This window comes from Heptranchias perlo, chromosome 6 (assembly GCF_035084215.1).
Source record: "Heptranchias perlo isolate sHepPer1 chromosome 6, sHepPer1.hap1, whole genome shotgun sequence".
NCBI classification, from domain to species: domain Eukaryota; kingdom Metazoa; phylum Chordata; class Chondrichthyes; order Hexanchiformes; family Hexanchidae; genus Heptranchias; species Heptranchias perlo.
In genome coordinates this window covers 5,644,004-5,663,078 of record NC_090330.1, presented here as the reverse complement: position 1 = coordinate 5,663,078, position 19,075 = coordinate 5,644,004, and the positions used below count along the sequence as shown (strand labels likewise).

The following is a 19,075-nucleotide window of genomic DNA, read 5'->3' as shown; positions in this document are numbered from 1 at the left end:
AAGTATATATGAAGGTTAAAGGAACAGAAGGATATATTGAGAGGGTGCAATGAAGCAGGGTGGAGCATAAACACCTGTATAGACTTGTTGGGCTGAATGATCTGTTTCTATGCTGTAAAATTCTATGTAATTCTATGTAAATTAAATCACGACTGCAGGACAAAGGGATATAGGAACAAACTTGTGAAGGGCAAGTTCAGGACTGGTGTTGGGAAGCACTTCTACATAGAAAGTGGCTGATGCTTGGAATGTTCTTGCAGGTAGAATAGGGGAGGCAAAGACGCCAATGTTATTCGAGGGGTTGTTGGATGCCGTGAGTGGGGCGGGGGGGTGGGGCCAGAGGGAACCTTGGGTTTCTTGAGATGTATAAGCTAGGTGGGCCAAACAGCCTCCATCATCTGTATGTGATCCTTGGACATTAACAGAAAAATGGCACAAAAAACACCTCGTTATTCACTCATTCAATTTTTAGTGCAAGTTTTTTTTTAAAAAAATACAAATTACTGTAGCTTTCTTCCCATTCAGTATCTGGCAAAAATGTGTTTGGGAAGGCTGCTTCCAAAGTAACAATCTTTAACATTACTAACCTGGTGAAACACTGGCTCCTTCCACTGCAAATATACCTGTTCAAAACAAGAACAATGTAACTGGAACACAGAACAAACCAGAAAGCCTTTAATAATAACCGATGGATCACTAAATTTTCCCCAACTGCTCTTCGATCAAGCAACAGCCAAGATCAACACCAAGGGCCATTGGAACAGTTATTAGGGCAGATTAAGCTGAAAGATACGAGACTTTCGTCCAGCCCCATACAGCATTCCAGTAGTTCCAATGTGTATGAGCTTGAATGTTTCTTTGCCTTGTTTAATGCGGTGCATTGGAACAGCAGCTAGGGTTTATTTATACTTTTAATTACACATGTACTGTACTAGATAAAAATATGAATCGAAGTGCAGAGCACGGCAGTGTGACTGCACATTAAAGCCCCTCTACAATGGGGAATGCAGGTGCCATATCACCAGGCTCCCAATCACCGCTGTGGGCAAGAGGTGGTATCAGGGGGAGATTTCTCAGGTAGCTATCAACTTCCTCCTAGCAAATGGCTCAAGAGCAGTACTGGTGGGTTTCTCTGCTGTATTTAGAGGGCATGCTGTCAACGAGAAGCTGTATTCCAAGATAAATTATTAGCGGTCAGCCGTGACTCAGTGGGTAGCACTCTCGCCTCTGAGTCAGAAGGTTGTAGGTTCAAGCCCCACCCGAGTCTTGAGCACATAATCTAGGCTGACACTCCCAGAGCGGTACTTGGGGGATGCTGCGCGGTCAGAGGTGCCGTCTTTTGGAAGAGACATTACACCGAGTTCTTCCCAATATCCTGGCCAATATTTATCCCTCAACTAACATCACTAACACAGGTTATCTGGTCATTTATCTCAATGCTGTGGGACCTTGCTGTACTTGTTGCCACGTTTCCCTACTTTACAACAGTGACTACACTTCAAAAGTACTTAATTGGTTGTAAAGCACTTTGGGACGTCCCGAGGTTGAGAACCTTCACCACACGGACTGTGGCGGCGGCTCACCACCACCTTCTCGAGGGCAATTAGGGATGGGCAACAAATGCTGGCCTTGCCAACGATGCCCACATCCCATGAACGAATAAAAAAAACCTTTCAATGACCTGACGCTCCAGTATTCACAAAGGAGAAACGCTCCTTCTGTCAACTTTAAAGAAAAGGAGGACGGTGCAGTGGCAGACTTCCCCATCAGTGCCACCACATTTGTTGGGTGCTAATGCTTGCATTTGACTCTATCTAGCCCCTGCTGCAAGCATCATTCAAGTCTTTCACTTAATGTGCTGGGGTTAGAGACAGAGCATAGAAATGTTTAGCAAACTCAGCTATGACTCAAAGGCAATGGCCACAAACTATAACTTACAGATCATTTTTAAAAACAAATATCAGCATGCAATATAAAAATGAATATCCTGCACAGAAAGCAATTTAACAAAAAATAAGAATATAAACTTACTATGGTCACTAGCCCACTGAACAGTACCAGTATAAAAGATAGAAGGTAGTTATGCATGTTCTTGTGTTTGAAGCATTCGTACCTGAACAAAATAACAGAATATTAGACTTAGAGACCTAAAAGATCGCAAATCCAATCTTGATAAACTCTGTACACACACTTGGGATAACAAAGACCTCAAATTTGAAAGTATGCTATTCAGGATCATTCAATTTTTTTTATTTTTTTTTTTGCAGTGTTTCACAATCTTCTGTACACACACACAACATCCAGCCCCGGAGATCGCTCTGCACATCCTGACATTTGGTGCTTTTCACTATTTCTCTCATTAAGGCAGTGGCCAGAGCGATGCCACTGTCCAGTTCCATAAGTGGCAGGCAGCAGCCCTCTGGTACCACACCCAAATAGCCACTCTCAATGTGCGTGCCTAAAAAAAAGGCACTGTGAAGGTACTGTCTGCCAAGCTGGATCCTGCCCTTAACCAGGGTCTACTGGATTTAGTGATCAGGAATGGGAACTCAGCCTGATTTTCCCACTCCTTAACCCAAGGATCGTGGTGCCAGGAATACTGCCCCAGCACTGTTCCAAACGAGGTCCGTGAGCTAAGCAAAGGGCAGTGATTGAGCGCTCGGCGTTCCTTGTCTGTATTGCTCAATATCACTGCATGTCAAAAAATGATTCATTGCGTAAAGTGTTTTGAGACGTTTCAACGTGGTAAGGTACAACAATGTCCTATTGTAGGGCACAGCCTGCACCACCCCATTGGTACACAAAAATAAAACTTTTGCAGTTTCAATCCTCTCCAGTGACATATTAAACAGTTTATTTTTGATTACGTTCCATGACGTTCTGGTGGTGGCTGAGTGGCTAAATGCACTGCAAAGTGCATGCAAACCAAGCCACACATTTCACCCGTGACCCATGGTGAGACAGACAATTTCAGGTCAGTCATGTTGGAGCGCTACAACTAACCCCAATATATTGGAGAAATTAAAATTAAGAAGCCCAGTGTTCCTGTTCCCTTTTACAATCCCGTGAACCCCTGCTGGAAAAGCACATACATGGACATCAGGTGGAGAGCTCCCACCCCCAAAACTGTCAGTTATGGGGAGAAAATTGGCAGGAAAAAAAACATTACACAAACAGTGTATTTTGTCCCTTGTCCATCGTTCTCATGTCCAGAAAGCACCGATTCTTGCAGGGGTACAGTTCGAACGGCATCAGCATCCCTCCAGTACTTTGCCCAAGTGGTCTTTATAAGAACATAAATAGGAAAAGGAGTAGGCCATACGGCCCCTCGAGCCTGCTCCACCATTCAAAAAGATCATGGCTGATCTTTGGCCTCAACTCCACTCTCCCGCCCAATCCACATATCCCTTGATTCCCTTGTGGTCCAAAAATCTATCCATCTCAGTCTTGAATATACTCAACGACTGAGCATCCACAGCCCACTGGGGTAGAGAATTCCAAAGATTCACAGCCCTCTGAGTCAAGAAATTTTTCCTCATCTCAATTAAGAGCCCAGATAGCAGGCTACTTGACTAGGGAGGGCACTATCCCTACCTCACCCAGTCCATCTACCATAGGCCATTGGACAGAGATCAGGAACAGGGACAGGAATACTGGCTAATCTTTCCCTCCCTAACTCAGCCAGTCAACTGTAGTGCCCATACTGCTGTTATGGCAATGGGAGGGTTGGCAGGCTATTCAATTGCAGGGCACATCAAAATGAACCCAACCCTGTCCTTATTAATATCCATACAGAGACACTTCCTGTAGACAGTTCCAAGATTAAACCGTTCTCTCCATGACCCGAAGAACAAAGGCAAACTGCAGCAACATATCGCTGGCCTACCCAAAATCAACTAACTCACAGCCCAGACCCAAGGATCAAACATTGGACCTTCCTCATCTCTAAGGCCCAGCTGCCCCACTGGATAAACATGCTGAGCCATTCTTGGAGATCTAGTCTGAACATCTGCAGTTAGTATCGATTCACTCAAATGCATTTCTTTTAGAAAATAACATTTTGGGATAAGGTGTATGAGTAATTTGAGACATGACATAGCAGGCTTGGGAGGAAAAAGGTGACTTTGGATCTATGGTTCCCAAAGCTCTCCATCACTGGGGGTTTACCTAATTTCTAGGTCTGTTGTAGACTAATTGATAAAGATTGATTGCTATTATTAGTCAACAGCTCAATTATCATGCGACCATCAGGATGGTAGAGGCGAACTAGATGGAGTTTGGTCTTTTCTCGTCTAGCAATTCCTATCATCCTAAGTCTGTAAAACCAGCAAGGATAAGACTGGACAGATGTTCTGGAATTGTGCTAGATTTGACAGGGAGGGGCAAGGAGAAACTTGGCAATATCTTTCCTCAGATTAAATGGATTCAGTAGAATCCATAACAGAGCAGATGGTAAGTGATGTGTAGAAGGAATGGTCTTTCCTGGATCCATGCTTTCTTATATTATAGAATTCCATAGAATTTTACAACAAGGAAACAAGCCATTCGGCCCAACAGGTCCATGCCGGTGTTTATGCTCGACATGAGCCTCCTGGCACCCCTCTTCATCTAATCTTATCAATATATGCTTCTATTCCTTTCTCCCTCATGTACTTATCTAGCTTCCCCTTAAATGTATCTATGCTATTCATCTCTTATGAGATGGAGTTAAGTATAAAATAGAGGAAGGGGCAGTAAAGGGGGGGGGGGGGGGGGGGGGGGGAAGAAAAAGAGTGAAGACACACATAATGAGGTGAGCAGCGGAAAGAGAGTGGGACTGGAGGAGATATCATTAGAGTAGTTGAGGTGCATGGAATGCAGAAGGTCCCACCTGTATCCACAAAGTAGGAAACAAGTGAACCATTCAGTCTAAGAGGTTATATCACAATAGAAAGGAAGAGGGCGTGAGCTCATCAAAGGAATATGGTACCATTGTAGAAGTGCATAATAAAGTCGCACTGTCAGTTTGTCAACTACCCTGATGTTACATAAAGAGTCCAACTGATTCGGTTTGCGGTAAGTATAGCTTGGCTGCAATTTAGCAATTTTAAATGAAAACACTCCAAACATTTTATCATTTTCAGATGTTACATTAGTGTAAATAAACTTTTGTTTAAGTCTAAAGAAGCCACTTAAAGAGGAAGAGGACAGAAACAACATTCCAAAATGAAAGGGTAGGCACTTATACCTTGAAGGGAGGGTAGAGCATCAATGTTTGTAAAATTCTGTTAATTACTGCAAAAAGAAATCAAAGAGCAACTAGGAACCTCTTGATGATCTTTAATTATCTTCAAATTGCACATTCATACCGCTGTAATGCAGGTACATTTCTGCTCAATATTGAATCTGGAAGCCTGAAATGCAAGTCTAGAAGTCCAATTTCATTATGTGGGCACAACTGGCTGATTGGATTAGATAGTGCCATTAAAGAGTCTACAGGGGCCTTTACCTTTGCATTTGTTCTCTAATTTTTATACTGAACATCAGGTGCAGTGAGCTCTTCCGTGCACTGTGGAGACCCAAAGTGCAAACATTTGATACCTGTTCCCTGTTGAAACTGGCAGCTGTAACCTGTCGGGACATTCATTAAACCCACATTTATGTGAAGGTTGGGCTGCAAATCTGCCTCCAACTGTGTTCCAAAGATACTTCTGCACTACATAGGTCTACAACAACAACTTGCATTTATAAAGTGCCTTTAACATAGTAAAACGTCTCAAGGCACCCCACGGCAGCGATTATCAAACAAAATTTGAAACCAAGCCACATAAGGAGATATTACGACAGCTTGGTCTAAGAGGTGGGTTTTAAGAAGTGTCTTAAAGGGGGAAGAGAGGGGTAGAGAGGAAGAGAGGTTTAAGGAGGAAATACCAGAGCTTACGGCCTAGGCAGCTGAAGGCACGGCCGCCAATGGAGGGGCGATGAGAATCGGGGAGGGGCAAAAGGCCAGAACTGGAGGAGTGTAGAGATCTCAGAGGGTTGTAGGGTTGAAGGAGGCAGGGAGGGGTGGGCAATCATTTAAATAGGATGAATTTGGAATTAAATGTGCAGTTCAATGGCTTCTCTACAAAAATAAAATGAACAGACCAAGCAAATAACAGGAATGTGTTTTCAAATCACATGATTCCACCCAATGGTAAGCCATTTTTCGTTTTTAGGCTGCAAGACCAAGAAAAGCAGCATCAAAAAATTACTTGTACATTAAGAACGGCTCTGCAACGGGAACGGAGCTGTACAGATTAGAAGGTTCCAGTTTTGATGCTCAGTCAGTTGAAGTACGAGCTACGAGTCAAAAGTCAGAAAGTGAAAGCTACAACAGTAAAATCATTGTAAAAACAGGTAGAGACAGCGAAATAAAAAGAGGGTAAGAAATAGCGAATTAAAAGACTGAGATAAAAGAGACCAAAAGTAAAAGATTTTTACTTTTTTTTCTAAAATGTCCAACTATTAAAATCGCAATGAATGAGACTCCACATTTTTTAAATTTAATTTTCAATGCTGGAGAGATTGTTTGGCAGTCATTAAGACTTACCATGATGTTAAACTTAATTTAGATGATATATTTGAGTGTACCTTTCTTAGTCTATTTTAGTGGGTACTTACCACGTTCCAGCAGCAAGTTCACGCTCCTCCACTGATTTCAACGGACGACGAGCTGTCAATCCGTGGAGCTCTCAAATCGCCGGCCAACAAGGAAGAGCAAGTTCTGGATTTCCGCGTTTGACTGCGCCTGTGCGGTCGCCGGAACTTGCTCTTCGATTTCGCCTTTAATAACAGTGAGCGCTGTTAGGCTTACCGCTATTTTAAAAGCAATTTCCAGCCCAATGACCCCTCTCACTAACGGAGACACCCTGTCAACACACGGTCTGCATGACTACCAAACACACTGTCGGAGGCTGCGCACTGCAACGTTGGATACATCTTCCAAATACAAAAAAAATTAACCTTTATTGTCAGATCTTCAATTAACATTCCAGATATTGCCACAAGTTACCCTTTTTAAAGATACATTTTCTTTCTTTTCCACTGGGTGGGGAGAGTGTTTTCTTAAATTTAAAACCTGTTCCTTGTAAAATCAGTTTTCTCTCCTCCCCGATTTGATATCAGATTAAAACTTTGATGCCATCAGCAGGTTATAAAAGAGAAAGACGAAAACAACAACTTGCTCCGACACGGTGCCGTTAACGCAGGAAAACATAATCAAGCAAAAATCAACTCCGAGCCAAAGGAGATATTAGGAAGGGTGACTAAAAGCTTGGTCAAAGAGGTGGCCTTAAAGGAGGACAGAGAGGTGGAGAGGCAGGGAGCAATTCCAGTCCTGGCCCTGGTGCCCATAGGGTGCTGAAAACTCTGCTACCAGTGCTGTGCTGAGGGAGTGCTGCACTGACAGAGGTGCTGCCTTTTGGATGAGACATTAAAACGAGGCCACACCTACAGCCTCAGATGAGCATGAAAGATCCCATGGCACTTTGTGAAGAAAAGCAGGAGAGTTCTCCTGATGTCCTGGCCAACATTTAACCCTCAACCAACACCATTAAAACAGATTATCTGGTCATCTATCTCACTTCTGTTTGAGAGAACTTTCTCTGGGCCGATTGGCTGCTGCGTTTCCCTATATTACAATAGTGACTACATTTCACTGGCTATGTAGTGCTTTGGGACAACCAGAGGACATAAAAGGCTCTAAATCGATGCAAGTTCCTTCTTTTTTCTTTGGGTAACCAAATTCAAAATCAATAAGCAATTTATTAGCCTGTCTCAGTGATCAATAAACACGTCACATCCATTGTGTAGGGAAGTCTTTGATCCCAGGCACTCGGTGGAGGTTTGTCTGACATTTGGATAAGGGGACCAAATGTGATATTTCCAAGTTTGCTGAGGACACAAAACTAGGTGGGAATGTGAGTTGAGAGGAGGATGCAAAGAGGCTTGAAGGGGATACAGACAGGCTAAGTGAGTGGGCAAAAACATGGCAGATGGAATATAATGTGGAAAAATGTGAAGTTATCCACTTCGGTAGGAAAAACAGAAATGCAGAGTATTTTTTAAATGGTGAGAGATTGGGAAATGTTGATATTCAAAGGGACCTGGGTGTCCTTGTCACTGAATGCTAACATGCAGGTGCAGCAAGCAATTAGGAAGGCAAATGGTATGTTGGCCTTTATTACAAGAGGATTGGAGTACAGGAGTAAAGATGACTTACTGCAATTATATAGGGCCTTGGTGAGACCGCACCTGGAGTATTGTGTACAATTTTGGTCTCCTTACCTAAGAAAAGGATATACTTGCCATAGAGGGAGTGCAAAGAAGGTTCACCAGACTGATTCCTGGGATGGCAGGATTGTCATATGAGGAGAGAGTGAGCATACTAGGCCTGTATTCTCGAGAGTTTAGAAGAATGAGAGGTGATCTCATTGAAACATACAAAATTCTTATAGGGCTCGACAAGGTAGATGCAAGCAGGATGTTTCCCCTGGCTGGGGAGTCTAGAACCAGGGGTCACAATCTCAGAATAAGGGGTAGGCCATTAAGGACTGAGATGAGGAGAAATTTCTTCACTCGGAGGGTGGTGAATCTTTAGAATTCTCTGCCCCAGAGGGCTGTGGAGGCTCAGTCATTGAATACATCCAAAACAGAGATCAATAGATTTCTAGATATTAAAGGCATCAAGGGGTATAGGGATGGTGCAGGAAAATGGCATTGAGGCAGAAGATCAGCCATGATCTTGTTGAATGGCGGAGCAGGCTCGAGGGGCCGGATGGCCTACTCCTGCTCCTATTTCTTATGTTCTTATGACATAAGATTCTCCCTCTGCTTGTGAAAACAGAACAAAGTAGGGACAGAAACAAACGCTGACAGTCAGGTTTTTAAATAGAATGCTGCTAGGAAGGATTTTCACCCAGACTCAGAAGGTTAGAATGCTGGAGGGTAGTTAGAAAATATTTGGCTTAAGTCAAGCAAGATGACTTGACTGATGTGTGGAAGCATAGCATGTTCATTATTTTGTATTGTTACCTAAAGACAAGTTGTACTGATTCAATAATATGAGTCCAATCGTAACTGTTATTCTGTAGGTTTACTTGTTGCCTGAGAAGTAAAACACCTTAATTTTTTATTCTCGCCTCTTCTCACTAAAGTGTGAACAGTACACCTGTTGAAAGATTGAATCAGCGTGTCAGCGCGTGTGCAAAAAACACGATATCCAGTGTGTATGTCAAGGGGATGTGTCGTTACATGCCCACGGTTACACTATTGCATAAAAAAAAATAGATATTGAGAAATGTGAGTCTACGCCAGAACGCAAGAGCTGTGGGATCTGCTTACAGTAGCGACTGATGACACTCAACCAGAGAAGGTATCTACGGCAGGCCAGAATTTGTAGCAACTTAACTTTATTTTGCTGCCTCTCTGCCGCTACGACCCACTTTGGAAGTGGGACAAAGCTCAGAGTGCCCAATTTCCCAGTTAAATTCCCAGATTCTGAATATTGACAGTTGCATCGCAGATATGAACAGGTCAATCTTTCATGTGTAAAAACACATTCAAACCCAGAGAGCTATCCAATTAGTCCCACTCCCCTGCTCTTTCCCCATAGCCCAGCAATTTTTTCCTTTTCAAGTATTTATCCAATTCCCCTTTGAAAGTTACATAACATAAGAAATAGGAGCAGGAGTAGGCCAATCGGCCCCTCGAGCCTGCTCCGCCATTCAATAAGATCATGGCTGATCTGATCCTAACCTCAAATCTAAATTCATGTCCAATTTCCTGCCCGCTCCCCGTAACCCCTAATTCCCTTTACTTCTAGGAAACTGTCTATTTCTGTTTTAAATTTATTTAATGATGTAGCTTCCACAGCTTCCTGGGGCAGCAAATTCCACAGACCTACTACCCTCTGAGTGAAGAAGTTTCTCCTCATCTCAGTTTTGAAAGAGCAGCCCCATATTCTAAGATTATGCCCCCTAGTTCTAGTTTCACCCATGCTTGGGAACATCCTTACCGCATCCACCCGATCTGCTTCCACCATCCTTTCAGGCAGTGCATTCCAGATCATAACTCGCTGCATAAAAAAAATTGTTTTTTTCACTACCTCCCCCCCACTCTTTTAAGTCAGAGAGATTAATACTTTATTGTATTTTAATGCTGCATATTTTAAGGATTAAAATATGTACAAATAAGTGGCTGATCTATCTGATTGAAAAACGAGAAAGAGAACAAATTAAACACATACCAGACAGAAACTTACGGAAATGCTGGAAAACACTGAGCAGAACTGATGAAAGGTCTTCGACCTGAAATGTTAACTCTGTTTCTCTATCCACAGATGCTGCCTGACCTGCTGAGTGTTTTCCAGCATTTTCTTTTTTTTTAAATTTCAGACTGAAACTTCCTTCTTTTATATTTGTGAAACTCATTAGAAACATGTAAATGAAAACATTACATTATTTGAATATTCATAGCGCTGTACATGATTGTGTCCCAGACTTTGGTCACTTGTCTTTGATTCGCAGGTGTAGCAATACGTGCGCCACCATGAAAAGCTGACACCTGGAGGGACGCATTCGGAGTTTATGGTTCCGCGTACAGCGAGGTACCTGGGGGAGGTGCACATTGTAACACTGGCAAATCACTGCATTGCCGAGGAAGAGAAAAGAAGGTTTTAACAAAGATCAGAGACATTAGCAAGCGATGCGGAACGGGTAACCTGCTGGCCCTCAGCGAGGAAAAATGACAAAGATAGGTCGGTTTGGACATTTGAGGCTTTAGCATGCCCGGTCAAACATACAGTCAACACTGTTACAAGTACAGTTGATTGCAACTAAGTGAATAAAAACTAATCCCCCTCTCCCCCAAAAATTCTATCTAATCCATTTATTTACTGCCGCCAATGAGAACCTTGATTCCTGCTAATGGGGAAAAAGATCCATGGAAAAGGTTTTTGAAACTTAAGTACTGACCCAATACAAATATCTATGATATACTCACATATGCATGCACTTTCTGCTTAGTGTTTTCATCATACTTTTGTGTCAATTTTTCCCCACTATGCCCACATTTATAATGGCAACTGCCCATGTAAACTTGTCACGCTGTAATTACATTCTCCTGCCAGTAGTGGCACTGTAGCACCTCAGTTTTGCCTCTCCCAGCTTCTCAGCCTGTACTGCAGAGAAACTGCTTACCAAACTAACCTAAGTTTTGCTCTAAATAATATCAAAGTATTATATAACAATAAAAACAGACTTTAAAACGGGGACTGAGTTACATCTGTGTGCCCTGCTCCAGATGTCCCCGTCCTCTAACCACACTTCAGCGAAGACTACACTTGATCTTTACTCAATGTGCACACCACCAAGGGAAGTTGACTCCTATTAGATTAAAAAATGTTGCATATGGAACACATTTCCTGTCCCTCAAAACTTACTTCCTGTGTCACAATTTTGGGTCACACTTAACATTGAAAATTACTATATAACAGTTATAAAGAATGTGAACAAAATGACGGCCTGTCACAATTTGTGGTGCTGTAGTGCTCCACTCCTGAACCTCCCAGCTGCTTAGTTTGCATTCAAAACAAAGTGCCACAGAAAATTTTATTAAAAAAAAAATCTGCTTTCCTGACTCTAGATTTGGCTCTTAGGCTGGTTTGGAGTTGTGGCTCCCTTTGCTTTCACTGGAGCTGCTATTAGTCAATGAGGTCGCCAGGGCAGTGTAGCAGTGAGAGAGATATCAGAAGCGGTAGATCTCCAAGAAAGGTGAAAATCTTACATTTTAAGGAGAAGTAAATATTTCTGTTGCAGTCTTTCAGATGAGACGTTAAACCGAGGCCCCATCTGCCCCCTCAGGTGGATGTAAAAGAGCTCAAGGCTCTATTTCGAAGAGGAGCAGGAGAGCTCTCCCCAGTGTCCTGCACAATATTTATCCCTCATTTAAAAAAAGATTGTCTGGTCATTATCACATTGCTGTTTGTGGGATCTTGTTGTGTGCAAAATTGGCTGCCAATTCTGTAAGAATTCTGATTGACTGTAAAGCGCTTTGGGATGCCCTGAGGTTGCAAAAGGAGCTATATAAATGCAAGTCTTTCTTTCTTTATAATATCTGAATATGCAATGAGGTAGTACTTTGAAAAGAAAGTGCCTAAATACTCCTTCCTCTTTCAATGAATACGTTGCAGGCAAAACATAGTTGTTGCCTGTTTATGTACATATAGGTAGATATCGAGAGAGATATCAATAGCAATATCTAGATATACATAATGTGGAGATGCCGGTGATGGACTGGGGTTGACAATTGTAAACAATTTTACAACACCAAGTTATAGTCCAGCAATTTTATTTTAAATTCACAAGCTTTCGGAGATTTTCTCCTTCCTCAGGCAAATGTTTCAAGATCTCCTTCATATATACATATGCACACACTTTAACATACACACTTATTGCATGACTTGTATTTTAACAATTTTATCAAAGAACAGTGGATTGAAAGATAAAGCAGTCTGTAACACTTCACAGCACCATCATCCTCCCAGTACAAATGAGAAAACATAGCTAAGAAATTGTGCAACATAAGATTACGCCCAATACCTTTGTGGCTTGGATACACCTGAAACATAAGGTTATGGGAACAGAAGCAGTTAATGCAACAGGAAAGGGGAGTGGAGAACATTAGGCGATTGCATTTTAACTAGATTTCCTTTTCACGGTTCTGCCGTTCTGGATGTTCCTTTAAGAACGCGAGTGATGCATAACAAGGCATGCATTAGAAAATCTAAATGCCACCAATAGTTCTCAACGCTGATGAAAATCCAATACTAGACATGTACTCACAGGCAGTAGACAAAGATACAGCAGCTGTAGATCATGGGAAGTTCATCCAATAACTAGGACAAAGAGATTAAAAAGAAAGAAAAAATAGAATGAGTTTTACTAGTGACACAGAGCGTATCCGATGTAATCTCCACATGAAATATAATCCCCATAAAAAATATGCTAGAACAGCCTGAAGGCATTTACAACACTAATTAGCCGTTCTATTATATTTCTAATATTAGTGAAACAGTTCCCACAGAAGTCGCCAATGGGAACAAAAGACTTTTTTCTTAATTGGCTTGCATTTGTAACTTTTTTTTAAAAATGCCACACAATTAGCTTACATACTTTTCCTGGAATTTCTCATGGTGATGTAGGATTTGAGCAGCAAATACAACTGCTGGTTATCCTGTGCTCAGGGTGTGCACTTTGGGGCAGAAGCAGAGATTTAAAGGGTCGAGGTAAACAGTGACCTGCAATACAGAATCGCTATTTTTATTCCTTCATTGAGACTTCTTTTCGAACATCTTGCAGGTATTTTTGAAGAATAGTACAATATTCCAGCCGATACAGTCAAATTTTCACGGTCTGGGGAATAACTTTGGAAATTGTTGATATTGTATTTCTATCTAAAATACCTGGTTTTGATCTGTGGGTTTATACTCACGAGTCAACCTTTCCAAACAACTCTTTAAATCTTAAAGAGGAGGAGAAGGAGGAGGGGTAATGAAGACCACAGTCAGCACCGAAAAGGTATTAAAGTGATCATATTGAAAGACAATGTTTTTTCTTTAAAAAAACGTGTTCAAAACAAATCTGTTTCACTTTAAAAATATATAAAAATTGATTTTAAGGCCTTCTCTTTAAGGAGCCTTTCCCCCACATTTTCCTCTCTTCTTTATGGATGCAATCCTCAATGAGTTACAAGTATCACTTCTAGCTGCTTGACAAGCTCCACCACCAAACCAGAGACTCAGCATTCATAGTCACAATTTCCTTTCATTCAATCTTGGGATTTGGGCATCACTGGCAATGCCGGCATTTATTGCCCATCCCATAGTTGCTCTTGAGATGTTGGTGGTGGGCCGTCTTCTTAAACCTCTGCAGACTTTGTGGTGAAGGTGCTCCCGCAGTGTTGTTAGGTAGGGAGTGCCAGGATTTTGACCCAGTGACGATGAAGAAATGGCCGATATGTGTCCAAATCAGGATGGTGAGGGATTTGGGGGGTGGGGGGGGGGGGAAGCTTGGAGGTGATGGTGTTATCATGCGCCTGCTCCCCATCTCCTTTGCCACATTAAAGGAATGGGATGTGGAAAGTGGGGTAAATTGGATGATTGTGTGGGAAGGGTTAAAATCAGAGAGCGATGGTGAAAGGGTACATTGGAAAGGGATGCAGGACGTGTCTGAAACTTGGTTTACTCCTTGATTTTTGATGTATAACAATTTATTTGTTAAGAAAGTAGGCCCATTTAACGAAGGATGTCCAAGTCAATGAGAGGCCCTCATTTCATGAAATTTCAAAAAAAAAAATCCAATGAATAGATGGCTCTGTCTCCGTATAGAAATCTATCAAGTAGACTCAATTCCTGCAAGAGCCAAGAGCAACTTGCTCAAAAAATATTCTGTTGCACACTCATTATCCTAGCTCAGTGGGTAAATGCACCAACTAGTAATTACCAGGCCAAATGGTGCCAGGCCTGATTACGATAGTTAATGTCAGCTGGATTGGTCTATTTGCTCCTGAGCTAAACGGGGAATGGAAAGTCAGCCAGGGTTTCTATTCCTGATTACTGTCCTGTTACTCTTGCTACAGACTCATGTCAGGGTCAGGATTGAACTGGTGGTGCTCTCAGAATTCAAATAGCCTGCCAACGCTCACAGTCCAGCCTCACACACTTGCATGAACTACCAGAGGGCTGCTGCTGCTGCCGCCGCCTGTGGAAAGGCATCTCAGCAAGGGGAGGAGAGAAGGAAAAGGAAGAACGTACATTTTAAAAAGTCTAATTCAGTACATAAATAATGACTATCTGTACAAAATCTGACAGCAATTCAAATTTCTGGATTACATTTATCAAGTGCAAAAGCTTCATTCTTATAAAATCATGAGAACTTCTTAATTGAAAGATTCCTTTAAAATAATTCACTGTCATTCATCCATTAACTTACAGTCAATTACAGCGGAATTTACACAGGTATGCTAACAATGAACAAGCCAATTATGGTCACTGGACTGAAATTAATGGTAATGTGCATCATTCAAAAATAAATCTGCAGGAAGTGCAGGAAAAAAAATGACTATCTGTATTCTCTTTTGATACTCGCACAAGCAAAGCAAGGAAGGTTGAAGTTCAGAAAGAGATGTGGTTAAGCCGCCTACAGCAAAAAACTTCACCAATAAAATAATGATTCTCGTGCATTCATTTTCTTTTTAAAAAAAATCAAAACAGATTGATGATTTTTAAAACATTTTAACTATGTAAATATAGTCACCGTTCCATGACAAAGATAACTGCTTTTCAGACATACAATTACTTCTTAGCATAGCACTCTATACAAAATCCAAACTTGAATATTGCTCCAGTATCTGGGAAGGTTCCCTGCAGCACACTCTTAAAAGTTCAAGAAAAATCTTGCCAAGTGACGAGTGACCCTTCCAACCCCTGTATCCGTCACAGCCTTTCTCGTCATTCCCTATTTTACTGAGGGAGCGCGGTACTGTCAGGGCTAGCATCCTTCAGAAGAAATGTGAAATCGAGGCCCCACATGCCTGCTCAGATGGATGTTAAAGATCCCATGGCACTATTTGAAGAAGAGCAAGGAGTTATCCCGGAGTCATGACCAATATTTATCTTTCAACCCACATCAATGAAACAAATTAACTGGCAATTTATCTCATTTGCTGTGTGCAAATTGGCTGCTGCGTTTCCCTACATTACAACAGACACTGCACTTAGCAAGTAATTAATTGGCTATGAAGCACTTTGAGACGCATTTAGGATGTGTAAGGCGCTATATAAATTCAGGTTTGTCTCCTGCTTTGGTCAGCCACATGGCAGGGACTTGGAATAAGTCACCTACCTACCCTCTTAGACAGGAAATGGTGGCTAGTACATGAAAGGATAGAACCTACCTCCAAAAATTTACAATGGCAGAGGGAATAAAGTAAAATCAATGCAAGTGCGATACTGATTTGTCAAGAATGCTTTTTCCCTCTAACACAAACTGACATAACACTGACCATCATGAGTACAAAAGCAATTTAGTTCAAATTCATGTGACTCAAAGGAGCATTTCACCTAGCATCCAGGAGAGAAACAAATGAAAAAGTTATCTCAAAGAAGATACACTCAATAACTAAAGTGGATGGCAATTAGCTATTAATATCTTCCGCTCCTGACACACCTAGTAACCGTATTACACACTGCGCTCCCTTTCATCTACATCAATTCTGCAAGTACAGAAACGGCATGTCACTTCTCGTCGAGATGATTAATGAAATGAAACTGCTGTGCAATTCAATTGCATTCTTCAGCCCAAATACAGCCTACAAGTTCATGCTTGCAGTTTCAGCTGGCAACCATCCCGTTCCTTTTTCAATGCCAGAACAATGCATGCATTTGAACCAGATGCACTACTATATTTTAATCTTTAAAAAAAAAATATTTTCTAACTTTCCAGAAAGTGCCACGGCATGAGTGCCAGTACATTCTTCATGTGCAAGCTGGACAGCGAGTGCCAGCATGCTCTTCAACCAGATGGGGGATGTGGGTACATCACAGCAGAGCCTCCATAACTCTGCTGCCCGTATCCTACCTCACATCAAGTCCCGTTCACCCATCACCCATGTGCTCATTGACCTACATTGGCTCCGGGTCCAGCAATGCCTCAATTCTAAAATTCTCATCCTTGTTTTCAAATCCTTCCATGGCCTCGCCCCCCTCCCTATCTCTATAACCTCCTCCAGTCTTCCGATATCTTAGAATTGAGTTCCTCCAATGACCGGAAAGCAATCAGGAGCAGGAACCCTGGCCGAATTTTCATTCCCCCCCATAACACAGGGACACCGAAGCTAGCTGCAGCGTCCCAGCTGCTGTCCTGACTCTGTTAAGCTAAATCGACAGAGACTGATGATGAAACCAGGGACCGCTATAAAGAATGGCCACTTCAGCAAGGTACTAGACAGTGAGTGGGCCTGTGGAACCTTATCAGAGCTATGAGAGGAGGAAAACAAAGAGGAGAAAGCTATCAAAACAAAATAAAATGGCAAATGGCATATGGAAGGGAATCTACAGCTTCAATTAAACTGAGGCAATTCTAATGGCGGAACAGAATTGCACAACTTTCTCTATCATTGTTTACAGTGTCACAGTAATACCCTTGTCAAAACTGTAAAATTGGACATTACAGCATACAAACTTTCACGTGGATTTTATTTTCCCAGAAAACTATCGGACATGAAAACTGCAAAAGTTGAGTAAGCCAACTGGTATACACATTGTAAATGCTACAATTACAATGCATGAAACTGCCCCTTAGCTCTCTTCCAGGAAAGTGTTGTCCCATGCATAATATCCATTTCACAATATTGCATCCTTATACTTATCCATGAATCTGTATCCTTAAAGGCATTTGTTCCATTTATTCAGCAATAGCCATCTTTTTTTCTCAATTATATGCAGATCGAGATCACAACATTACTCAAATTTACTTTTCTTTTTAAAAAAAATTCTTTCAATTCACTGTTTCACAGAAACCCCCTCACAACAATAACTGCTGATATGCATAAAAGAAAATCTCACAATAATCAAGGGATCTGAATGGAAAGTTGCACTGTTTATTGGAGGGAGGCGTAAACCACCTGCACGTACAACAGGGCTAGATTCTAAACCACTCTTGCAATGTTTCGGTCTTTGGCTGGCTTAAGTCAGTGTATTGTATACACCCTTTCACATCACAATCATTTACACTGGAAGCAGTTTAGTATTGTTACTGCTCTGCTGAACCTACCCTATTTATATTGTAAAGGGCTTCAGCAACAACAAGCATTCGTGCATGTAAGATTCATGCATGCATTGTTGCCCCCGAGTCACAAACTTGATTTCAATGCTACTGTTTATGTGCAAACCGTGCATGTTTGTGGTGCTTTCAAACAACAACAACTTGCATTTACATCGCGCCTTTGGCGTAGTAAAATGCCCCAAGACGCTACACAGGAGCGTTATCAGACAAAAATTGACACCAAGTCAAGGAGGAGATATTTGGACAGGTGACCAAAAGCTTGGTCGAAGAGATAGGTTTTAAGGAGAGGTGGAGAGAAGAGGTTTGGGGAGGGATTTCCAGAGCTTCGGGCATAGACGGTTGAAGGAACATCATAGATGCACAGTTAACACAAAGTTGCATTTCTGACCATATCAATCTGGCTGTGGATCTCCCGATGTTTGGGGAGGTCCAGCAACGAACTCTTAATCCAACCATGGTCCCATAGGCAGACCCGATAACAAATGCGCCAATGCAACCTTGCCACCTGAGGAAACCCTGTCTATAAAGGGCACATAGGATGGCTATGATTTTTAAATAAAAGGACAATGGACACTCGAGTCCTAAATTACATGATGATCCAATTAACGGGTTCAGATGTCAAAGAGCTAGGTCCTTGCAATTGGATCTGGAGATTAGATTTTGATGTTAAAATTCAAGGGGAAGAATGTTACGGTGTCTTATGTATGTAGAACAAGAATATCACTGAAATGTAAACCAGCCCTGAAAGGCTGTCAAGAAACCAAAACTTAAATGAATGGATTAAACAAAGAGTTAGTGGGCCAGATTTTGCTGAAGAAATAACGGCGTCTGAATGAAGCAAGTCGTTATTAATGCGTAAATCGGGCAGCAACTTGTGGCGAGGAAGAGATACCCCATGAATTGCGAAGCGCCACAAGTTGCTGGCTGATTTCCGCCGCTGAGCCGTTAGTTTCATGAAAACAGCATCTCGCCCTTAACCTCCCTGTGATTTTCATGAAGTTGCTTCATTTGCACGTTAATTGCCCATTCAACTCACCACAGAAAGTTAAGTCTAGTAATTTTCAGCATAAGTATCCTTTAAACATAATTGTTAATGACTGCCAATCAACCTCTTTCCCAGAAAGTAAACAATTATAAATGTGGAGTCTCATTCCTTCAGGTTGTGAATTGTTTTAAGAGATTTTAAAAATGTCAAATTTTAAATTTAATTT

At 41.7% G+C, this 19,075-nt stretch overlaps 1 protein-coding gene across 1 annotated transcript in view; it reads right to left on the bottom strand.

Moving 5' to 3' along the window:
- The window catches only part of acer3 (alkaline ceramidase 3), a 165,869-nt gene that overhangs the window by 88,701 nt on the left and 58,093 nt on the right, over positions 1-19,075 (bottom strand). The window contains exons 4-6 of the mRNA XM_067985669.1: positions 12,864-12,916; positions 2,032-2,113; positions 588-623 (exon numbers count right to left, since the gene is read on the bottom strand). Of these exons, the coding sequence (XP_067841770.1) occupies positions 588-623; positions 2,032-2,113; positions 12,864-12,916 (171 nt within the window). The remainder of the gene's footprint in view (positions 1-587; positions 624-2,031; positions 2,114-12,863; positions 12,917-19,075) is intronic.